Source organism: Protopterus annectens, chromosome 5.part0, assembly GCF_019279795.1.
Source record: "Protopterus annectens isolate FY-2018-M chromosome 5.part0, PAN1.0, whole genome shotgun sequence".
NCBI lineage: Eukaryota > Metazoa > Chordata > Ceratodontiformes > Protopteridae > Protopterus > Protopterus annectens.
The window spans coordinates 1,251,942,401-1,251,968,120 of NC_056735.1; the positions used below are offsets into that span (position 1 = coordinate 1,251,942,401).

Consider the following 25,720-nt stretch of genomic DNA (forward strand, 5'->3'; position numbering starts at 1 on the left):
ATAGACATGATGGAGCTCTCAGATTATGTGTCCTAAGCCGGTATGACCCTAGCCCGTAGCAGTATCCTACCATCACCCAGAATGATAACCGCAGTACAAACAAAAAATTATTTACTTCAACAATTGGCTAAGTTTCTGGTGCCATTCTAAGGGGATCCAGTATCTGTCTGCTTGGTATGACATGATTGATAGACCTCGATGCTTTGCCAGAGGTGGCCTGCATCTGTCACCCCTGGTTCTCCGGCTACTGGCTAAGGCTGTTGCCACCCCAATAGTTCCTTTTTAGGCGGTGTTCCAAAGACCAAATTACCACCATAACAGCTATAAATAAATGCAGTCTGAGGGTCATGCAGCTCAACGCTAGAAGACTAAATCTCAAGATGCACTCGCTCAAAGCATTCCTCAAAATGGAGCACATTGACATTAACTGTAATGGAGACCTGGTTTAAAGTGGCAGAAAGCACCCTTGCGCTACAGGGCTATAACTCATTCTACATCTTTCGGCCCCGAAACATGGAATGTAGCTCCAAAGGTAGTGGTATCTCCATATTCATAAAGGAAATGCACACCTCCAGACTAGTAGCCCAGCATAACTCATTTGAGATACTTCAGGTACAAATGCAAACAAACAAAACCAATGTGACACCAAAAAAAACAAAGAAATACAATGAAGTAAAATTGAAGTTTTACTGGTGCATCTGTTACCTCGGCTTATGCCTTCAAGGAATAATATTTATACCACATGGCTTTCTTTTACTCATTCAATTAAGGGCTATGCCCAAAGATCAAATATAATGAATTAAAGTGACAGTGCATTTCCTTAACCTGAGTTAACTCAGTAAACATTTTATACATGAATATTACAAACAATATTATAAAAAAAGTTTTATTACATAATCCTCATCTAACATTCAAGTTAATATCCTAATTTTAACCCCCTGGGATACAAAGTACCAAAATTGATTATTAATTTAGTTTCCAACAACAACCTGCTCAAAAATTCTTCTCCCTGATGAGCATGGGATTTAGCCAATACACTAAGAAAGAAACTGGAATCTGAATTTCCATGAAACCTAAAAAAAATGATCTGCTACTGGACTCTCTAATCTCCCATTTCTGATGTCCCCCAGATGTTCCATGATGCGTCTTTTTACCACACTTTTTGTTTGCCTTGTATACCATCTAATAGGTGCACAATCGCAACCAATAATATAGAACACACCACAGGGAGTCACAATTAAATTCATTTTGGACCTTGAATATCCTTCCATTGATGGCAGCCCAGTTCAGGTTCCTGATCCTTCTACAGATTTTGCACCTGCCACATGGGAAACTTCCTTTCTTACATTAACCAAATCTACTTTTCCCATATTTAGAAGTTGCTTCAAATTCATGAACCTGCCGTATGAAAAAGTGACCCTTTCGGGGAACAATCCATTAAGATTTTCATCATTACTTATAATAGGCTAGAATCTACTCACAAATTTCCTGAGTATATCGGAAAATGGTGAAAATCTGTTCACAAAAAATATTTTTTCTTCACTGTCCCTACTCTTCCTGTTGTCATTTAGATAATCTCCCCCTAAATGACTCCATGTCCTCATGGTGTTGTCGGCTTCCCCCAAAGTGCTTCTGACTTTACTTTCAGTTGAATTCAAAATATCTTCACTATGACCTCTAGTTATTAACTTGGATCTTACTTTAAAAAACTCGTCCCCAAGCTTGGATTTATTTGATGTGTCGTTAGCTATACGCAAATATTCCCCATATGGTAAAGATGCAAAAAGGTTAGGAGCATGCATGCTACTAGCCATTAAAAAATTGTTAACCGCTCTCTTTTTAACAAATGGCCTGTACTCTACACTATGATTCTCCCCGGTAAAGAATTCTAGATCTAAATGTTGCATAACTTCCGTGTGTGTGTGAAAGGTGAACTCAAGCCCAAAATGGTTATTTTGTAACTCAAACATAAACTCATGAAATTCCCCCATATCTCCTTTAAATATAAAAATCAAGTCATCAATAAACCTTTTAAACACAATTACTTTTCGTCCAAAAAATTGTGTTGTAAATGTAGCAATTTTCAAACTGATCCATAAAAATAATGGAATAAGCAGGGGCATAAGATGCCCCCATAGCCATACCTTCTTTTTGTAATTAATATTTATTTTCAAACTTAAAACAATTGTACTTTAATGAAAATTCCAACAAATGAAGCACATAATCAGTATGTGGACCCTCGCTTAACATGTTTCTCAGCTTCTATCCCCCATCTGTTCCTGATGCTAGTGTGTAAAGACTTGATGTCAACACTTGCCCAATAATAGTTATTATTCCATTCCATGCCACCTATCAGGTCAGAGAGTTCCTTTCCATTCTTAATATGTGACATGAAAATCCAAAAAAATGCCCACATTTTGCAAATACCCGCCTGACACAATCAGTCTGCCTGGAGGGTTGTTTAAGCTTTTATGAATTTTGGGTTTCACTATGAATTTTGCATCCCTGGGATTCCAGATCTATAATTTCCTAACATCAGAAACAGAAAACCAAACCTTTCCCCGCTCTCTAATGCCTCTAATAACTGGGAATTAAATTCACTAATAGGCTTATGAAACAATTCTTCATAAACACAAGCATTCCTGAGTAAGTGTTCAGCCATTTTATTGTAATGTTCTCTAGACAAGATTACCCAGTTTTCCTCCCTTATCCGCCTAGGTAAGCACACAGTTTTTATTGATTTTTCTTAAATCCTGCAAAGCCTCCCATTGCCTTCTGTTCAAATTATATTTTTTATTTTCCCTTTTAATTTTGTTATATTCCACTTCCAATTGTTTACACAGAACATTTTCAAACATACATAAACAGAAGATGTTCTTCGTCTTCCCTTGCTGCAGTCCTGACAATTGGGTATAGTCCGCGTCCCAGTCGGCCCGAATACCAGAGTATAAGGCTGACGTCGGTCATGGCGCCTTAGACTGACGTCAGTACGTCAGGGTACTAATGCGCATGACCGACGTCATTTCCTCAGTCTTTTTTGCCGCATGGTCCGATGCAGAAGCAATTTTGCGAGTGCAGGTTGGCGTTCTGAGATTTTCCGAATCCGGAGTTTCAGACCGAGTACAGAGTTGGCTAAGTAACCCCTTGGGAACATTTTCGTTTTTCTTGCCTCAGTATATTACGGATGTCAGAAAAAGTGAATAACTGTATTTCTTGTGGGAAGCAGATACCGCATAGGGATTATCATACATTGTGTATACCTTGTTTAGGGCCTGAGCACGACGTTGTTGGTTGCCGCTCTTGTGCTAGATTTAATAAGCGCACTATTAAGAGGAGGCTTGATTGTGCTAGGTTAGTGTTTGGGAAGCGTTGCAATTATACTATGCCGTCGGATGCTCCGGCGCCTGCTTCATCTAAGAAGCGCAAGGACAAAACAGTGAAGTCTAGGGGTGAGGAACCGGCAGTCCCGGACGTCGGTCCTTTAGAAGGCTCAGGGGAGCCAGAGGTTTTGCCAGGAGTCTCTATGGAGTCTCAGGCAGATACTTTACTGTTACAGGATGTGCCCTCTCAGGAAGTAGGCCAGGCTGAGGGGCTTCTCAGGTAACTGTTCTTCCCTCTCTTCCCAAGGTAGTTAGGGCCTCTCCTTCTGTTTCCAGAGCTTCTTTTAGAGGAAGGCCAAGTTCAGCTTCTGTAGGGGCTTCTCCTACCATTTCGGGCTCTGTGCCTAAGAAACATATGCTTAAAATGGCTGAAGATTTGATTACTCTGATTAGAGGTTCTATGCCCCCACCTGATAAGAGGCCTAGGGTGGAACAGGAGTTTGATAGTTTTGAACAGTGTTCACAGGCTTCAGAGTCTTCTGTGGAAGACTTGCAAGAGTTTCCTGCTTATTCTGATTCGGATGTGGATGATTCCACTCCTTCAGCTTCTCCTCCTGAGGATTTTTCATTTTCAGAGACTCTTCACTCCATGCGGGAGCACTTTAAATGGGAAGGCCAAGATTACTCTGACTCCAGGAAAAGGCTTAGGGAATTCTTGTTTTTGCCTCAGCATAGGCCCTTAGCTATTCCTCCTGTGTTGAATGTGGTGGAGGATGTTTTGCAGAGGCTTCTCTGAACCCTGATTCCTTGCCTCCTGCTCCTGTTAAGCCTGATAGGTATTATAGGGTGCCCAAGCTCATAAGTATTTGTTTAAGAGTCCCAGGGCGGACCCAGAAACTGTTTCTCAGGGGCCTAAAGGTGTTAAAGCTTCTGTTGTTAAAAATCCTGTACCCTCTGATAAAGAGGCAAGGGCTTTGGATAGGTGGGGTAAGAAAGTATATACTTCTTCCACTCTTGCCATGAGGCGTTGAATTGTCAATTTCATATGCTGAAATATCAGAATTATCTCCTTTCACAATTGAAATCTAAGGTGGATGCTTTGGCGGAAGGTATTGAGTGTAAAGAATTGCTGGATTTGGTTCATGTGTCTGAACAAGTGGGTAAGCATTCTTTGCAGTGTGGTTTTGATGCTGTTCAGGCCTCCTCGAGGGTGGCTGCTACTAGTTCTGTTCTTCGCAGACATGCATGGTTGAAGGATCAGAATTTAGCTGAGCATGTTAAGACCAGGATTTTGGATGCTCCTTTACAGTCTGATGTGTTGTTTGGACCGCCTGTGGAAGCAGTTTTAAAGAAAATGGAGGACAAAGCTAAGTCTATGCAGACTGTTAAAGATTTTTGCAGGTGCAGCCTCCAAGTTTAGTAGAAATTGGCCTGCTAAGGGGTGGACATATCCTGCTTATGGTTCCCAGTCTAGGGGTAGGTCTAGGCGTGGTAGGGGCAGGGCTCAAGGTTCTTTAGGCCTAGATCAGACAGTTCACCTGCTCAGACTTCTGGTGAGGGCAGGGGTCAGTCCTTTCGTAAGCAGAACCAATGACCTGCCTTTTCAGCTGCCAGTGGACTCTCGTCTGGCAGCTCCTTTGGGAGGAAGATTGTCTCTTTTCAAAGAAAATTGGGATTTAATCACTCAAGACAGATGGGTGCTGGATATCATTCATCACGGGTACAGATTTTATTTCCACACAATGCCCCTTTCAAAGGCATGCCAGATGTTCCTCCTCCACAAAGAAAAGAGGCTCACAAGCAAGTTTCTCAGTTACTCCAGATAGGGGCTATTCAGCCAGTCCCTGTGTCAGAAAGGGGCTTCGGATTTTATTCTCGCCTGTTCCTAGTACCAAAGAAGGGGAACACGTGGAGACCAATTTTGGATTTATCTATCCTCAACACTTATCTGGACATTCCCAAGTTCAAGATGTTGACGTTACAGCAACTGTTACCTCTGCTGGGCAAGGATCACTGGATGGTAACTTTGGATCTCAAGGAAGCTTACCTTCATGTGCCCATAAGGCTAAGTTGCAGAAAGTATCTGCGGTTTCGAACTGGAGATTTTCATTATCAGTTCTCTGCATTGCCCTTTGGCTTATCTACTGCCCAGAGTATTCACAAAGGTTCTGGCTCCAGTGATAGCTTACTTCAGGCTGCAAGGCATTCAAATTTATCCTTACTTGGACGACTGCCTGATTCTGGCTCAAGAAAAGGAACACCTTCTACAGCATCTGGAATATGTCATAGCAGTGCTAAGATGCCTAGGGTATTCTGTGAACGAAATAAAGTCCAGTCTAGTACCCTCTCAAGACATGTGCTTTCTGGGTGTGAGACTGAATACAGCAGCCCAGATGGCCTTTTAACCCCGGACAAACAAAAGAGTCTGTCACTTTACTTCCATCAACTATCTCATCAGTCCGTGCTGACTGCAAGGACAGTCCTTCAAGCATTAGGGTTCATGGCATCTTGTATTCTGGTGCTTCCCAATGCCAAACTGCATATGAGGAAGCTGCAATGGTATCTCAAAATGTATGGACACAGCACTGCCAAGATTTGGACACTGTCATTCAAATAATACCTTGCCTTCAAAAGGAATTCTTGTGGTGGGCTCAGGAATGTCACCTAAACAAGGGACTCTCTGTGACCCGGCCAGAGGCGAGTCAGATTTTAACGACAGATGCCTCGGACACTGCTTGGGGAGCTCATCTAAATGGAAAGTGGATACAAGACAAGTGGCCTGCCAGACTACAGCATCTACATATCAACATGAAGGAGATGTTAGCAGTCCAGTTTGCATTGATGGCGTTCAAGGAGTTACTTCTTCCAGGGCAGGTGTTGATTCTGACAGACAACACAACTGTCATGTGGTACATCAACAAGCAAGGGGGAACACATTCTTATCCTCTATGCAGGCAAGCAATGATTTTATGGGAGACTGCGTTAAGCCTGCAACTGACTCTTCAGGCAAGGTTTCTGCCAGGAGCACAGAACTCCCTAGCAGATGTATTAAGCAGACAAATCATGGATCCCCACAGTGGAAACTGGATCTTCATGTATTTCAGAAATTGACAGTGTCATGGGGAACTCCAGACATAGATCTGTTCGCTTCTCCACTAAACCACCAGCTGCCAAAGTATTGCACAAAGGGGTTTCATCACACAGCTTGGAAAGTGGATGCTCTGTCTTTCAGTTGGAAAAACCTTCATGTCTATGCCTTTCCACCTCTACCTCTTCTTCTAAAGGTATTACTAAAGGTCAGACAGGACAGGCCAAGGATGATTTTGATAGCTCCAGATTGGCCTCGGCAACACTGGTACCCACTTCTAAGGAGTCTTGTAAAGAAGCCTCCATGGCCTTTACCTCTGATTCCTCATCTGTTATCTCAGAAGGACGGTCATCTGCTCAATGTCAAGCTTCCATCTCTTCATCTCACAGCTTGGCATATTCTGTGTTGAAGCATGGTAGGTCTCAGCTTCCTCAACAAGTTTTAAATGTGATTATGGAAGCTAGAAGGCCTAGTACTAGGAGAGTGTACGAGAAAAATGGAAGAGATTTTTATTTTGGAGTACAGCAAAGAATTTGGAGATTTCAGAGCCTAATTTGAGTGTGGCTCTTCAATATCTTACTGAATTATTGGACAAAGGTTTGTCTTTCTCTTCCATAAAGATTCATGCTGCAGCAATTTCAGCTCACTATGATTGTGACCCTCCTTTGTTTTCGCATCCTTTGTTCAAGCAGTTTCTTAGAGGGGCAAAGAATATAAGACCCCCACGTAGAGCTCCTACTCCTGCTTGGGATCTCAATTTTGTGTTGGAAAAACTTACTCTACAACCTTTTGAGCCTGCAGCTACTGCTGAATTGAAATATTTGTCATGGAAGACTGCTTTTCTGTTGGCTATTACTTCTGCAAGAAGGGTGTCTGAGTTGCAGGCCCTTATGGCAGTAGAGCCCTTTTTGGTTTTCCATAAGGACAGGGTATCATTACGTACTAATCCTTCCTTTATGCCTAAGGTAGTTTCTAGTGTGGCTTTAAACCAAACTATTCATTTGCCTACGTTTTTTGCAGATCCTCAAAATAAAGGGGAAAAGATTTTGCACACTTTAGATGTACACAGGCAATTGCGTTATTATTTGAGCAGGACTAAAGATTTTAGGCAGTCTCAGCAGTTACTTGTTTCTTTTGCTTTAAGTTCACAGGGCAAGCCTGTGTCAAAACAAACTATTTCTAGGTGGATTGGCTTTTGCATTGCATTTTGTTATTCCCATCATGGCAAAGAGGTTCCAGCTGGGATTAGGCCTCATTCCACTAGGGCTACTGCCACTTCAACAGCATTTCTAAGGGGGGTGGCAACTAAGGATATTCTGGAGGCAGCTACTTGGAGTTCAGTGCATACTTTCTCTAGGCATTATCACCTGCCTATATACTCTAAGACTAGAGCTGGTTTTGCCACAGCTGTTTTACAAGGCATGTTGTCAGCTCCTGCTACTTTATAATTTGCCAGCCTCCCTTACCTCTGCTTTGGGATTCTACCCAATTGTCAGGACTGCAGCAAGGGAAGACGAAGAACATAGTACAGTTTTGTACCTACCATAAATGTAGATGTTCGAGGATTCCCTTGCTGCAGTCCAATTTACCCTCCCTCCTTCCCCTCTGTGTTTCAGGGTGGTTGTGTAGGTGAGTTTACATGCTTATATTTTTTGTATATATTACTGTATATATTGTACATGTTTTTTGGTGCAGGTTGTTTTTGGGACTTGTTTTTTTTGGGTCTTCTGACATCTGGGGCAAGAAAAGACTGAGGAAATGACGTCGGTCATGCGCATTAGTACCCTGACGTACTGACGTCAGTCTAAGGCGCCATGACCGACGTCAGCCTTATACTCTGGTATTCGGGCCGACTGGGACGCGGACTATACCCAATTGTCAGGACTGCAGCAAGGGAATCCTCGAACATCTACATTTATGGTAGGTACAAAACTGTACTTTTTGGGAGGTAAAAAGATGCTTGTGTGAGGTACATAGGGTACTTTTAACCTACCATACCCAGTTATAAAGCATGCTTCACTTTCCTCCTCAGTTACATCAGCAAATTCCCCAATACCACAAAATTCATTTTCATAAATTGACAAATTCAATAAATAATTATCACCATCATCAGTTGTACTATTGGAAAAACTTGCATTACTTTCCTGGGTCATTTCTTTCCTGTTATGGTTATTAAAAAAACTTTTAAATGCAATTTATTTCAGGTACAACTAACATTGGGTAAGATGGCGATCCAGGCCATGTCCCTAGACTCTCACTCTACATTCCTAAACACCCTGGAGTCCATCAAGGTCCAACCCAACACTCTCATACTAGGAGACTTCAATTACCCCTCCATCAACTGGAAAAACTACTCAAGGACCAATACACTGGCCCAACGCTTCATGGAATTCATCAATTTCAATGCCCTGGACCAGCTCATTCTGTCTCCCACTAGAGGAAGCAACATCCTTGACCTGGTTATGACTAACATGGGCGACCGTTGCTCTACACCAGTAGTCATTCCCTCCCTGGTCAGATCTGACCATAAACTAATCACCATGGAAATCCACATCTCACCCACACTCCCTGCAAAGGGTAGCCACCTTGAAAAACTTCTCCAGTGCTGACTTTGGGCTCCTAAAAACAGAAGTGGCTAACTTCACGGCACCCATGCCAATGGAAAATAGCTGCATGACTGCTGAATCATACACCAGTGCACTGTTCGAACATGTATATAAATGCATGGAACTTAGCCATACCCAACAGAACCAAGATGCTCTCCTCCAAAAAAAGGAAGGCAATCTTGTGGTCACCTGCCATTAATAAACTCTACAACAGAAGGAAGAAACTGTTGCAGAAAAAGGTGAAGTCCCAAGACTGGAAAAACTCCTATTAGCCTCAACAAAAAGTTGAGATCCCTCATCAAATCCTCTAAAGCCAGCTGTGAAGGCAGAATTGTGGACCTGATTAACAAAGGTATAGGAAATCTTCAAACTCTCGACCCCATGCAATTTGGCTTCGTGAAACGGAGGTCATGCCTGCTCAACCTGGTTGACTTCTTTGAGTCAGTCACCAGGGCTGTGGATGGGTAAGGCAGTGCATACAGCCAACGTCAATCTGGCCAAGACCTTTGATACCATTCCTCACTCAGGAATTATTGATAAACTAGGCATCGACCCTTATATCACTAAGTGGTTTGCAAAGTAGCTCACAGAATACACAGTTTGAAAATAACAGACTCCAAGTCAGATTGCCGACCAGTCACAAGTGGAGTCCCACAGGGATCGGTCTTGGTTCCTCTCTTGTTGGGCATCTACTTTTAGAAGTCCAGGCCAATACAAAGAGATTCTGGGTGACAAAGTTCGCAGACATCTGCAAGCTGGGAGCCATTATTAACTCCCCTAGCTTTGCAGACATCCTACAGAAAGGCCTCACTGAGACCAATGACTGGTGTCGAAACCATGGCCTTAAGCTTAATGCCAATAAATGCATCATCCCCTTTGGTAAAAACTCGGTTCCCACTAATTACCACATCGATGGGAGCCCACTGAACACTGAAGGCATTATAAGAGATCTGGGGACGCAGGTTGACAGCAACCTCTGCTTCGACCACCACATTGCCACTGTGGTCAGAAAGTCTTGTGTGGCACATCTCAATACCAGGGGTTTTGCATCCAGAAAGAAAGAGGTCATCGTCTGTCTCTACTCTTCCCTCATTAGACCAGTCATTGAGAGTAATGCCCCACTTGCACGTACCTCACGAGATACCTACAACAGCTGAAGAGTACACATAAGTACCTCACAAAGAGGATCCTAGGTATTAAGCACACGTCCCTATATGGACAGACTCAAAAGACTCCAGCTGTTCTCTGTCTCATATTGTCTACTTAGAGGCAATCTTTGGTTGACTTACAAAGCCATGTCTGACCCAGCTCTGTTAGAAATGCTACATCTAATGAAATCCCAATCCCTCCACACTACACACTCCAGAGACCTAAACCTCATTACCACAATCAACAGAGCATGCTGGAGGAACAGGTTCCTCACCCAGAGACTGCCCATGGTCTGGAATAAACTTCCAATATATGTCAAGCATATCACACATTTTTACTACAGCCTGGTGGTCTGTGAAGTCTTTTTAGCTGTTCTTTTGTAAGGCTTTGCTTCCAAGAACCTTTAGTGCCTCTACTTGCAATATTTGTTTCTTTATGTATGTCAAGCAAAGCAGCTCGCTGTCCCTCTTCAAGAGAAATCTTGATGAGTGGATGGGTAATAGAAAGTTCACCCTGGGAATCAGTCCAGTGGCTCTACTTGATAGAGGCAGTGGGAACTAATGTCGGGTGGCACAATCCCAGGGCACTTCGATGAGCTAGGCTTGTAAAGGCTGCAGGGTCATTAGCCTAGCACACACCTATGAGTGTGTACCTTTAACTTCCAGTAGGTATGGCTTGAGCCTTTAACAAATGAAGTCATCACCTTACAGTTCCAGAGGTCAAATATCAGTACAGTTGTGTTTGCCATCATGTATGCTTCAAGATAAAGTATTCTGATATGTTGTATGCTACATACATTTTCTGATTCGTTTTATGTAGCATGGTTTTGGAATTATTAATGCAAATATGAACAAGCAATATATGACTCCTAGAGGCGCAGTTGGAGTTAACTGCAGAAATATTTGGAGGAGCACTCGGCTTTAATGAGTTATTACTCGCTGCATAAATCTTCCTTTTTTTATTTAATATGTAGGGAAATACCACTGACTTTCTCTTATTTTACTTTCTTCATCTCCTACATAAAATTGTTACTGAGTGAGCTTAAGCCCTGCTCACCTTCAGCAGTCAATGTACAACAGAATACTAAAAGGTAGCAGTAACCTCCATTGCTTACCCAGTCTTCATTTTAATCAACAGATCTATTCAAGAGTCACGTCCAATCTCTCTGGAAGCAACTTGCATCACTTCAGAAAGGGAGCAATTCCATTGCAGTAAACTACAAACCTATTGCTGTACTACTCCTCTCTCAAAAATAGTTGAGAAATGTATCCCAAAACAGTGCTAGAATATCTACTCCAAAAAAATCTATTTATGTCTTTTTGCCCAAACCACAGCACAAAAACTGACCTAGTCTCATTTTTAGATACCATCATTAAAACAGAGATAACAATAACCTAGTATCCACCCACTTTTTGCATCTCTGCAAAGCCTTTGACACAGTTTCTCACTCCAAACTTCTCTCTAAAATGTCTGTTCTTGGTCTTTCCAGTACTATATTTAAGTAGTTCTCCAGCTACCTGTCTAGTAGTCAACAATCTGTTAAATCACTGTCTACTTTCTCTCCCTTTCTCACAGTTAATACTAGAGTTCCTCAAGACCCCATACTTGGACCTTTCTTGTTCAGCATTTTTATTAACAGTCTACATACCTCCTCCATATAATGTTCACCAGTATGCAGATGACTTCACCGTTATCTATTCTTCAATCTTCCATATCTACAATCCCTCACTCAAAATACCTTCAACTCAATCAAAAACTGGCTCATTGAAAACCAACTTCTTCTAAACCTCCCACACAAACTTCTATTTCTCATAAAATATCAAGCTCACCTAAAAACGTCCTTCTCTGTACGGTCTCTTAACACTACTATAGAAGTTGTACCACCTACCAAGCTCTTGTGTGTGAGACTTGATCCATCCATCCTTCCACAATCCCTTTCTCCCCCATTTTCACAAGAGGTCAGGGTGTCACTTCAAGAGTGGTGAATTTGATCCTCGCATACAAAGCTGTATAAAGAAAATGAATCAAAAAACTTTTATGCCTTAACACATATAAAATGCTCATCGCCTTCCTAGTTTTCCTCTATGCCTCTCCCATTCTATCTAATATGTAGACCAACCTGAGTAAAATTATAATTCTACTATGATAAGGTAGAAAAATTTGCTGCCAATCAGTCATTCACCTCTCATCACTGCTTATCCATTAAATCACTGTCTTGAGTTGCCTCACCATCTCATGCTCAGTCAACTTCTCTTTGCATGTAACATATTTAAATTTTCATGCTGCCCAGCAAATTTTACCATTTGTAGACATTGCCTTCCCAACTGCTGTGTTCTGACCATCATCATCTTGAAATGTTCATACAAAAAAAAAAAAAGAAAAGAAAAAACATGGCTACAGCCTATACTCTTGGAATACAAACCTCATTGCTATCAGATCAATACCTAATAGCCATGTATTCAGAAAATCATTAAGACTATTCATCCTCATCTCCTAGCTCTGTACCTATCGCAGTCCTGGCTGATAATCTCCATTAATCATTTACTTCACACCTTTCCATACTATTACTGTCCTCGTTCTGTCTTTTCCCAATCCACCAGCACCTCCTCTCTTCTGCCTTTTTTTCCTTACTTTTTGCCTCCCTTCATTACTTTTCTAAGGGTTAATTGCTCTTCCCATCAGACCCACTGAAGAGGTCACAGAGTGCAGTTTCTGAACATCTCTTAGTTGATATTTTTCTTGGCTCAAGTACATCAGTTCATCTCTTCTCAGTGTCCACATAGACCAGCCAGACACCTGCAGTCTGCTTATAAAAATCCTCATTAATCTGGCAGTCTTTACTTTTTTCATTATTTAACAAATTTACCTTGGAGAAATGTATATTATTCATTATTCTTAAGCCTTTACTCTTTGCATTTAAAATATACTTTCTCCTGCTGTATTTCATATTAAAATAATGTTAAATCATTTAACACAAACTATATAAAAATATTTTACTTACATTTAATGTTTTTTCTTCCATGTGCTTTCTTCATAGGTAACCACAACAAAACAATGTCTTCCCCGCGGTCGAGTGGCGTTTGAAAGGCATGCGTAGAATGGGCGTGCCTTTGTTGAAGGTTGGGCGTCAAGCTGGCACCTCGGCACCTGTAAAAAATCTACTGCCAATCATTAGCGGACTGGAGTTCTGCTGTGGCGACCCCTAACCGGGAAAAAGCCGAAAGAAGAATACAGTGGGGTTGATGGTCAGCCATTGTTTGACCAAGTTCACTTTATCTCATCCTGCCAGTTTCTAGTTCAAATCCCAGCTTCTCTGGCATAAAACAAGACTCTTTGTTTTTTGGTTTTCTTGCCACATTGAACAACTAATATTGCTAACATTTCCCATTGTTTCCACTGTTCTGTAATTTCACCTAGAGACATTTTCCTGCTGCTCACCTTTTTTTTTTTTCCCAGTGCCTGAGCTTCTAATTATTGTGTTCAGCTTATGGGTCTGAATCTCTCTCAGGCATTTTTTTTTCTTTTGAAACAAGGAAGTAAGGGTTACTGACACAGTCTCTTTTGGGACTCCCATGCAGTCTAGGAATAGTCTTCCTTACCTTGCTGACTGGAGTTTTGTTGACTGAATCTTTTGTAATGTAATCTCCTTCAAAGCCTGGTTGTACAAGTTTTTGATCCACCTGGAAAAATATTCTTGTAACTGCTTGGACTTGTAGTTTGAGTCTCACCTTAGTGTTATGACAACTGCTAATGATTAGAATAAACACTTTTTTTAAACAAGAAACAGCTTTATTAATTTATCACTTACGACATAGGCAATCGTACATTTATATAAATAAAAACAGACCATTATTGCCATAATCTTAGTTGCAAGCATTATACATCACTTATAGTCTATCCAGTCATTGGCAGTCAAACATTACATAGCTCATTCAAATCCTGACTTCTTTTAAACCTTACTCCTCCCCTGTATGTATTGTTACCACAATTCTCATTTTTTTCTATGTAATTTGCTCCTACCCTTTTCTAAAGATACCAGTTCCAGTTGTTTTATCTCTGCTACTATATTCACTACTTCTAGTAGTACAGTTGGTTTAGACTGATTTTCATTTTCTAGCAATTGCTTTTTTGTCTCTCACCATAATTAGACTCAGCATGGCCTTACTTACAGCTACATATTTCTGATTCTGTGTCATAGCTCAGAAAAATTATTTCCCTAGATACACCAATTGGCTCACCCAGTATGTCAGCTAGATTAGTCTGCAGGGAATCTTTAAAGTCTGCCAACTCATCCCACTCCAGAAAATACGTTCCCAATTACCTCTTTCTTCCCCATCACACCTTCAACATTTTCTGTTTACCTGAGGAAAAATCCTCTGGAGTCTACTTGTGGTATAAAATATCTATGTAAACATTTCCAAGCAAAAATCCTAAATTGTCTAGATTTTGTTGCATATTTGGGAGACATACATATATCCCCACATTGTCTCTTTGTGAAATGCTTATTCAGTCTCTTTTCCCAATCCTTTCTAACCTCCCGTGATTGATTCTTATAGTTATCATGCAATATTTTATTTGCTATACTATTTATTCCATTTTTAACAGCAGCTTCTACTAAAGACTCTACCAGTGATGGTCTTTCATTTAGGACCCCCTTCCCCACCATTTCTTTCTCTTTGCCTATACTCTGATATCAATCCTTGATAGGGAAGGCAGTTTCTAACCTGCAGTCCCAATAAATTCTTGGCATCTTCCCATTCTCTTACCTGTCCCCCTCAAGTTATTTACTCCTAGTACCTTGGATACTTTGCCAGTTTTCTCCAATAAATTCCAGCCCCCTCTTGCCTATTGTCTGTATCCCTAATTGCAGCCATCCCTCTTGGCAGAATCTACTTTCTGCATTCACGTGTCAGCTTAATTCTTAGAATACTTTCTTCTACTTTATGAATGAAATGTGTGATTTTTATTCTTCGTAAAGATCTGCATCCAAAATCACAATCTTTCCTTCTTTCTTAAGGTCCCCCCAATTCATCATCATCCCTTTCCATGTTGACTTACAGATTTCTGCTTGTGCTTATGTATAGGAGTCTTAACTGTGTAGCTCTGAAATACTCTTCAAATCAGGTAATCCCATTCTTCCTTGTTCTGTTGGAAGAATCATATTATCTCACTTGACTCTCTTTCTCTCCCCTACCAGATAAAATCCTTCGGCTCTTTATTAATTGCTATCCACAACTTTTCCTCTGATTTATAAAAATATGCCTGACCTGTGTATAAGACTAAAGGGACTAAAAATATTTTAACTGCTTGTATCATACTATCTGTATCCATGTAACAGAGCTTCCAATTTTTCATTTATTGTATTATCTTTTGTTTAGTCTCTTCCCACAAATCCTTAGCTGTCACACTGGAATCATTTTTAAACCATTACTCCTAAGTACTTTAATCTGATATTGTCTAGTCACCATTCCTCAAGTTAGGGTCTTGGATCCAATATCGGATCCAAGCCATCATCGTCAGAACACAACTTAGCTCAAGCTCCTCCCCTCCCATAATGCTCTGCTGCCCTACACTCCCACATGTCTCATTTGCCGCTCAGTCAGACACAGTTTGCTCAACTTCTCTTAGTGTGTTTCTTTGAAAGGTTTCTTAATTTTCTTGTATTTTTCTGGGTTGTAGTATTGGTAGGTAGTTTTCCTTTCTTAGATATCCCCTCTGCCTTGGATTCTTACCTTTTTTTCTTGTCTCTTTCTCGGGGTTTGTGTTTCGGCCTAGTTTCTGTGGTGTGTAAGTAGTTGGTGAGATTTAAGTTGTGGGCTTGAGTGTTTTGTATGGTTTTATCTGTTTTTTTGAACTTTGGCTTGTTTTTTGACTTCATTCTTTGTTTCCCAGTTCAGTTTTTTAGAAGGTGCTCCTCTTGTAGGCGGAAAATGCCTATTTCCGACTCACATGAGGAATGCCTTTACTGTCTTGGCTGCGACCACCTCGAGGTGGAATGCAGCATTTGTGCCACTTTTAACTCGAGGGCTTTGGTCGACTTTCGTAACAAGCTCCTTATTAAAGGCTTGGTCAATGGAGGCCCCTTGGTTACTGGTTCCCTGGCCAAGGTGGGCTGTTCTGGGGCTAGAAAGAAGCTTTCCGCGGAGGAGGCCCCAACCAAGTGTCCCAGGCTGTCGGATCCTAGATCTTCAGATCCGGCTCCAGCCAGGACAGTTTCGGATCCGATATCTTCGTGTCCCAGATCGTCCAGGGAGCCCTCTCCTGGATCCAAGGGTTCGGACCTGAAGCCCTAGGATCCAGTACCTTCGGTGTCCTCTCCCAGATCAAAGGATTTCGACTCCAGACCTTCGGATCTGAGGGTAAGCACCATACCTACGGATGTGACCCTTTCAGATCGGAGGGATTTGAGAAGTATTATTTCGGATCCTTTGCTGAGTTTGATTCCGATTCGGTCATATCCGAGAGTGGTGTCAGAGCCAGTTGTAGTGGAGGATCTCCCTTTGGATCCATTGCCTTCTAAACAGGTTCTGTCTTCTCTGGGTAGGTCTTGTTCTAGGGAATGCAAGAGATGACACTGAGGCACCAGACGCGACTCTCCCAATAGGTCCTCCATCTCCTCCCGATCTTCCAGGAGTGCCCTCCCTATGGATATGGAAAGGATGATGCAGGCCTTTCTGAAAGTTCAGATGGTGTTGGGGTTTTTCTGGCCCGCAGGTCAGGAATCCAATCTCCCACTCCCTCTTCGATCACTCCTCATCTGACCAGTGGCTTGGATTCTCAGGGACGGTTGAGTGGAGTGGAGGCTAGGGGAGCTCTTGGGCACAGTTTGGGTCCTTCCCTGATGGGATCGGTGGCTGGTACTGTTTCTGTTCCCTGGAACAGACCATCAGGCCGGTCTGGCGTGTCGAGCCGGGGTCCATGGGGTTGGATTTGGGCATAGGATTTTTCAGATCAGTCTCTTCCTTCAACAGTTCCAGTCCGGTGCCATTCGGCGGAGTGTTGGGACTGGGGGGGGGTCCACCTTCTCTTCCGCTAGGGTTGTATCAGTGGGAGAGGGGGAGGGAACCTCTTCTAGTCCTTCTGCTTTCCGGGCTGCCAAAAGATCTTTGTCTGCTATCAGAGCTGCCTCTCCTATTCACAGTCTTCCTACCCAGCCCCAGTATCTGATCGGCTTCTCTCATCCTGCTTTCGGTCAGCCCATCTGACTTGGCCTGCAGGGGGATGTCTCCCCCGCAGGGGCCCCCTCCTCTTCTGAGTCTTCACCGCCACCCCCAGCAGAAAGTTCCCAGGAAGAGGACTTGTAAGAGGAGACATCTTGACTCCACTATGGAGTCCCTTACCGAGGATACAGATCCTGGTGAGGAGGATGGGTCTCCAAGATCTCTGTCGGAGGACGGACCTTTGGAGATATACTTGAGATCCTCAAGGCTAAAGGAGCTTGCTCTACCCAAACCCCGTCCTCGGAGGAAGCCGTATTTCCGGAGGCTTTTGGTATAGGGCCATCTACCTCCTGGGTGCCCCCCCACCCACCCACCCACTGATCCTCTCATTGATCTTTCCAGTAGTGCTTGGAAGGAGCCAGATACCATGGAGCCAGTGTCCAAAAACATGGGAAAGCTTCTGAGCCCTCCATCAGATAGAACCTTTTGGTCCAAAGCAGTCCCAGTTGATGCTATTGTGGTGGCCACTGCTACCAAAAAGGAATTGGCAGAGCAGAGTTCTTCTGTCCATCCGCCCAATTGTGAATCTAGGGCTATGGACAGATTTAGAAAGCGGGTGTTCGCCTCGGCTGCTTTTAGCCTGCGAGCATTAAATTATCTTGCGCATTTCACCTGTCTCCAGAGGGATTTGATAATGGAACTATCTACTTCCCTCTCTGGGTCTGTGTCTGAGGAGGAATTCAAGGCAGTTTCTTCAAAGCTGTCAGCCCTTCGTTCAGTTGCGAATTCGTCCATTAGGCTAATTTCCAATGCTGTGGAAGGTTCCTCACAGGCGGCGGGCTCAGGTTTTACAAATAGGCGTTATGCCTGCCTCCGTTTGAGCGGGTTTGCAGAGCCCTTCAGGACGTGTTTTGTTAACGCCCCCTTTGATCATTCCACACACTTTGGCTCCACTGTGAAAGACACTTTGACCCACAGTGAAAAGGAATGGAAGACCTTGTCGGACGTTGGTATCAGTTTTTCTGCCCCTCAGAGGTCCTTTTCCAAGACTCAGAAGGGGAGTAAGAAAATGCGGTTCAAGAAGGCACAGTCTCCCTTTCATGATGTTAAGGAGGATTCCTCCTCCAGGGGATGGCAAAGAGGTTTCAATGGTAGACGCCGCCCTTCTCTGAGAAACCTTTGCAGCATCCCTGAGGCATTGCCTAACTGTCCATCCCTAGAGGTAGTTGGGGGGTCGGTTATCGCTGCACCGGCTAACCTGGGCAAGTATTACAAACAACCAGTAGGTGGCAGCAATTATATCCAGGGGCTATTGCATTCCCTTTTCAGAAATTCCCCCAAATTCAGTCCTCTTCCGGACGTGTGCCACCCAGTCAGGTAGAGGCAGCCCGACAGGAGGTTGTAAGCCTTCTTCAGAAAAGAGCCATCCAACAGGTCCCCGTAGGACAGAGAGGATCCAGAACTTATTCCTGCTTTCTAGTTCCGAAGAAAACAGGGGATCTGTCTTATATTGGATCTCAGTCGCATGAACCAGTTCATGCAGAAGTTGAAGTTTTGGATGGTCGCTGTGCAGTCGATTGTGCCTCTCCAGTCCCCTGGGTGTTAAAATGCATGGCAGTGGTAGCAGCTCATCTCTGGCTACAGGGAATCCAAGTTTTTCCCTGTTTAGACAATTGGCTCCTGACGGCCCCCATAAAGGCATCAACTACTGGGCAATATTCACACCATACTTTCCCTGTTCCATCTGCTGGGTATTACAGTGAATGTGGTGAAATCCTCTTTGATTCCAACCCAAAAGCTGGAGTTCATAGGCACTCTATTGGATACCAACTCTCAAGTCGCAGCCTTACCTCCTTGACGGGTGTCGCTTATTCACGGCCAAGTTCAGACCTTGCTGGAGCTAACCTGTTCTTCGTCCTTACTTATTCTCTGGGCTCTAGGATCGATTGTGACCACCATTTATTTGATTCTGATGGCTCGGTAACATATGAGGGTCCTTCATTGGGCCCTTTCAGTTCAGTGGTCAGCGTTGTGGCATCCCCTATCATTTTCCATTCAGCTCACCCCAGTGTGTCACAAGCATCTTTCGTGGTGGATTCGTTCACTGGATCTTCTAGCAGGCAAGCCTTTTGTTCTTCCAACTCCTGTGGCGACAGCCTTTTGTTCCTCTGACTCCTGTGGCGACAGTCACCTTGGACACTTCCATCCTAGGGTGGGGCATTTCCAGGACAGACTATCCAAGGGACACGGTCACCCTCAGAGACCAAACTACACATCAACGTTCTGGAGATGAGGGCAGTCCTTTTATCGTTGCAGACCTTTTAAGACTGCCTTCCTCAGGGAATGATTGCGGTTCTATCAGACAACATGGCTGTTGTGTGATATATAAACAAGCATGGGGCCGTATATCTCCTGTGTCACGAGGCCATGAAGGGTCTGGGAGTGGGCGATGGCCACGGCGTGCTTTCTCATTGCAATGCACATTCCTGGACCATCCAACATGTTGGCGGACAAATTAAGCAGGGCTATATTATCTCCTCACAAGTGGTCCCTGAATCCAGTGGTGGCTCAACAGATCTTCCGTTGGTGAGGTTATCCGAGCTGTGATCTGTTTGTATCTCCTCTCAACCACAAATGCAGCAACAATTTTGCATTGATCCCCCCAGAGGGGGGAATCCCCCAGGGACGTGCTCACCCACAATTGGCATGCGGGTCTCTTGAATGCCTTTCCTCCATTACCTCTAATTCCCAGAGTACTTCAGAAAGCCAGATGCCTCGAGTCAACTGATCCTCATTGCCCCCTTTTGGCCTCAGCAGGTGTGGTTCCCCCTCCTACAGTCTCATTTGAGGCATCCACCCTGGGTGCTAGATACAATTCTGGATCTGCTATCTCATCCTTCTTTCTTACCTCTCCCGAACCTTCAGACCCTACATCTGACAGTGTGGTATGTCCATTTCCAGTGATTTTGGCTAAGTCCAGGCTAGCGTCACCCATAAAGGAGATTACTCTTGCTTCCCAGAGGTCCTCTACTAGGAAAGTTTATTCCAGTAAATGGAAGAGGTTTTCAGTTTGGGCGAAGAATAGGAATTTAGATCACATCTCTGCCCCTGTTCCTGAAATGCTTCTCTTTTTGACATCTATCTTTAAGGAAGGAGCTAGATTTTCCACTATCAAGGTACAGTTGGTAGCGATTTTGAATTTTCACCTTTGTGGTGATTCTGCCTTTTCTGCACGCCTCTGTAAGGCCTTTTTAAAAACGTTTTTTCTTTTACAGCCTCCTGTAAAAATCCCTTCTCCCCCATGGGATTTGACTTTGGTCCTACAGGATTTGACAAAACCACCCTTTGAATGAGTGTTTTTGTGTGATATTAAATTTCTTTCCTGGAAGACTGCCTTTTTTAGTGGCAATAACTTCGGCAAAGAGAGTTTGAGTTGCAAGCTCTTACTATCAAGCTGCCCTACTTAATTTTCCACAAGGACAGGGTGTCTCTAAAACCAGATCCAGCCTTCATGCCTAAAGTGGCCTTACCAGCAAATCTCAATCGATGTATTCGTCTACCAGTATTTTTTTCTAACTATTCCAATAAAGGGGAATATATTCTGCACACATTGGACGTTCATCATCAAGTTCAATTTTATTTGCATAGAGCGCGAGAATTTAGGCATTCAGACCAACTATTTGTCGGCTTTCCTTTGAATAGAAAGGGCAGGGGGTATTTCGAAAGTCACTGTTTCCTGTTGGATTTTGCAATGTATTTCCTTCATTTATTCTTCAGAAGGTATTTCCTTGGCTACACCAGTGAGGGCTCATTCTACCAGGGCAGTCTGTAACTCCACTGCCTTTGCAGATCATCAATCTTTAAATGACATGTGTACAGTAGCAATGAGGTCTTCTCCCCATACTTTCATTTCCCACTGTAAGTTGGATTTGATTTCTAGAGGAAGGGCTTCATTTGGCTCCACGGTTCTTCGGCATGTCCTTCCTTGAGACCTCCCAGGATTTAGGTAGCTGGGGACTCTGACCCTAGCGTGAGGAGTGGTGACTAGATAACATCAAATTTATAGTTATGTACTTAACATGACTTGGCATCTGTGTTATCTGTAGTCACCATTCATCACAATCCCACCCTCCAGCCCCCTTCCTGGAAGATTGGTTGGATTTGGAGGTTCTGTTTTAAGTACTTTTGTCTGCCTTCCTTCCTTATGCAAACTCGATCTGAGGGAGTGTAAGGCAGCAGAGCATTATGGGAGGGGAGGAGCTTGAGGTAAGCTGTGGTCTGAGTATTCAGACTCTGATCCAAGACCCTAACATGATGAGTGATGACTACAGATAACACAGATGCCAAGTTATGGTAAGTACTTAACTATAATTTTTATCATGTCCCTATAAATATAGATATTGTTAACCAATTTGTCTACAAATTTAACAAAGTCAAAAAAGTCCAGTATTTCCAGATTTTCTTCTTTTTTATGTTTCACAAATAAGATTATTGATTTGTAATCAATCTTTTTAAAGTTTCCAAGTTACTGGTTTTATTCCTGTTCATCTATGTTCCCCATAGCTGGTCTCTGCTTCATTTCCAAAATACTCTCGATTTTACTAGTCAACTGTTGTGTTTTTTTTCTTCTCTCAAGCATTTTCCTCTGAAACATTGGAAAGATTTCACTGGCACAGTCTCTCTTTGACCTTTATTACCAGAACAAGAAGCAGAATCTCCTCCTGTTTCACAGCTGACTTTTTGTTGGACAGACTTTTGTATTTCTTTCTTATGTACTTCATCAAAAAATGATTTTGACTCTCCATGAAAGAATATTTTGAAGATAGCTGGGCACAGCAGTTTGAATCTCATGACTGCTTCTTGACATTCCCTGAATAGTGGAATAAATGTACTCCTCTTCTGCCTGGTGGACAGTGAGTAACCATTCTACACAAACACTCTGCTATCTCCCACTTTTAGTACTATGTCCTTCTGCCACAGTTTTGTCAGAATCAAAGGTCTAAGTTGCTTTCTCATGGCCAGGTTTGGAGCATACACATAATGTGCCTTTTCAGTTAACAAGTCCAGCTGTGGAATACCAGTCCAGTTGCTTATTTGTGCTTTCATAAAATTAATACAACGTGTTACTTCCAGCTTCTCTGGTATAGCAGAAAATCTCAGGTTTCCTAGGTGCTGTATTCTCTAGTTCTATTTTTTTGACACTGCCTTTTCTTCATTTCAACCTCTGTTTTTTTGCAATTTTATTCCCTCTTCTAAATATCTAATTAAAGCTTCTTCAATTTTTTTTCAGCCTTTTGTTATTTCAGTTGATATACTTCATCAGTTTGTTTTAATCAGGTCGGTGTGCAGTTGCCTTATATTTTCCTCTAGGTTACTGGAAGTCATGTCTGGAGCTTGCACTGCTTTTTGCTGAACAGTTGCAATGCTTTTCCTGGTCAGTGTTTCTTTTTTTCCTTATCGTTTGCACCTGATTTTCTTTCAGGTCCTCTGTATTTCTTTTTTCCTGGCATCCAGGCAGTGCACTTACTAGCCAGTTACTGAAATTTACCCACAAATATGAGTCCATTTTCTCTTCTCAGTTTCTGTTTTCACACTGGGAGAGATGAAGTTAAGCTGCTGATCAGTGTGCAGCCATCTAGGAAGTCAAACTTACTCCTGTTTTGTCTAGTATAAAGCGAGTAGTCATATTTTTACAAAGACCATGACCACCAATGTTCAACATCTTTTCTTTGTTGTCATTGTTTTCTCAAATGTATCTTCTGCTTATATAATTACATTTTAACCAGCAAGGTTCTTTGCTTCTTTATAAGGCTAAATCAGGAGCATAAATGTTTTGTGCCCATTCAGTTTAACAAATTCTTCTGTGGAACGCCAGTTCAGTTACTTGTAGCTTCCTGTAGTTAATACAGTCATCTCCAACTGTGGTACTGCAGAAAAAAGTTTTTTTTTCTTTCTGCTTTATCTTCTACGTTTAATATTTTTGATTTATTTTAATTGGATGTCCTAGTCTGTCACATTATTTCCTTCATTAATGTCTGTAACGTTTTAAAAACTTAGTTTTTAATTTTTTTTCTAGTTTCCAAATTTTTTTAAAATGTATTATTGTATATTCTTCCATTGTCCCCATTTAATTAAGTGAAGGAAACTTTACTGAGGAGCATACCTCAGGCGTCATCATCCCAACTCTCCAGTTTGGGATTTGAACTTCATGACAGAAGGAAAGCAATCCTCCAGTTTGGGATTTGAACTTCATGACAGAAGGAAAGCAATCCTGCAGACATGTGACAAGCCAGTAGTGTTGGCTGAAATTTCTGTCTTGGAATATAAGTGCCCTCTGATACCATCTCAACTGTAGCTTAACAAAACAGTCTTCTTCAGTGAAGAAGTGGCATTTAGCACTCCAGTTCTTAAACTTAAGATAGTGTTGCATTTATTAATAAATCACTCATTTCAGCTATTTATTTTCCTAATATCCTAATACAAGATAAATGAGAAAATATTTGTGTAGTAGTGATGTCCACAGAACATCTTGGATTATGTGCAGTATGTGAAGGGTAATAGAAAGACTGACCAATTGCCTGTGCCCTTGGAAAAGGGCAAGAAAGACTGAACATCTGCACAGACCGTTCAGGTTGACTTGCTCATTATGTTGCATTTTGTAGTAACAAAAGACAACAGGACACATTCAGGCATTATGAAGATGTATTACTCCAATAATTTGCTACTTAAAAATATTATATTTTAAAAATGTGTGTCCAAAAATTTGTGAACTATGAGCTAGATTTTTTTCTATGTTAATATGTTGAAGTACAAACTCACTCACTCAATCCAGGGTGATATTGAAAGTATCATGTCATCATTTATCCATAAGAAATTGCAAATCACAGAAAGTGCTGGTTGGGAAGGCTGTCCAATATGGTTGGTTGCAGAAGTATTCCCCAAAGTAAAACAGTAAATTTGTGTTTAGTACTCAATATAATAGCAGATTGTCAAGGGGGGAGACTCGTGCCGATACTGATATCCTTCCATCATCCTTCTGTTCTGGAATCCTGCCTTGACTCTTTGGTTTTAGATTGCAAATAGCTCTTGTTTCTGTGCATGATCTTCATTTTTTTTTATTTGACACAATATTTTTTCACAGCTTTGATATAACCTGATTATACAGTTCATTAATTTCTTGTTTTGATGAGTGAAGATAGTTTGAGGTAACCTACACATACATAATTTGCAAAGATTAGTGAACATGCCAGCATGTAGGTTTGGGACCATTGAACCTTTGAAAACTTAGGCCAGTTCATTACTGATATTGGAGAGTGGGAACCCCAGTTATGTTGTTGCAGGGGTCACTGTTAACAAGGTTGCTTAACTATACTTTCTTGTATTTTCTCCAGCCAAGCAGTCGGTAGGAGGGAAAGAAGATGTGAACACAGATTTTGGCAGTTGCTTCAAGCTACTTAGGCCAAGATGATATTTCTCAACTGTCTGTACTTTGGATGGGCCCAAAGAAGTGGCATTGCCGTAAAAGGTCGCATTTGGTAGCAGCAGTCCCATGTTGGTTTACATGTTTGTCATCAAAGTAGGACAGTTTATTAACAAATACAGTGGAATGTTTGGGCTTGGTTTCAGACTGGTTTGTCAAGTTAGTGGGAGCAGACCTCAAATTTCAGGAAACTACAGGCCAGGTTCCTGGCAGTATAGGCTGTCATAAGGCAGTTAATATACAATAATAGTCCCTGAGGAGTCTATTTGAAAAAAAATTGAGATTAATGTATCAATTTTTTTTTGTTTGCTTTCAGATTGTGTGAAAATGGACAATATTTAACAGATGGAACATGCAGAAGCACATCAGAAACGATGAAAAGAGAGACTGGTAAGGTACATGAAATAAATATGTCCAGTAGTTCTTAATGGATATTTACTGATGTTACACTTTCAAATGTTTAATAATTTACAGGTGAATTATATGACATGCCCAGCACATTAGCACCTTTGCTACCTGCTCGCCCTGTTACACGAGACCAGAAGCATGGACCACCTCTCAACAGGACACCTTCTGATTATGATCTTCTGGTGCCACCACAAGGTATCCAATTCCTTAATTTTACTGTTGAATTCATGCAGTTAGCTTTTATCTTTTTTTTTTTTTTTGGTTTGTTTTAATTTTCACATAGCTTAGTACGGTCTGCACCTTTAGCAGTGAACTTTTTAGTCATCCTATCAAGTTTTGTTTAGCTTTATCCCTAACTTATAAGCCCATCTTCACAAACCAGACTATGGATTTAATCCCCACTAAAATTCTGGAGCTGTATGTGTGCAGTACAATCCATGACCAGGACCACAAGTTTTCGTAGTTGGACACTGTAGTTATAGTTTCATTGGTATGTTTTTATTTTTTTA

The 25,720-nt window shown here is 42.0% G+C and overlaps 1 protein-coding gene across 1 annotated transcript in view; it reads left to right on the plus strand.

Moving 5' to 3' along the window:
- Window positions 1-25,720, plus strand: part of CBLB (Cbl proto-oncogene B) — a 1,559,167-nt gene that overhangs the window by 1,429,751 nt on the left and 103,696 nt on the right. Inside the window, exons 13-14 of the mRNA XM_044071985.1 lie at window positions 25,120-25,193; window positions 25,278-25,443. Of these exons, the coding sequence (XP_043927920.1) occupies window positions 25,120-25,193; window positions 25,278-25,443 (240 nt within the window). The remainder of the gene's footprint in view (window positions 1-25,119; window positions 25,194-25,277; window positions 25,444-25,720) is intronic.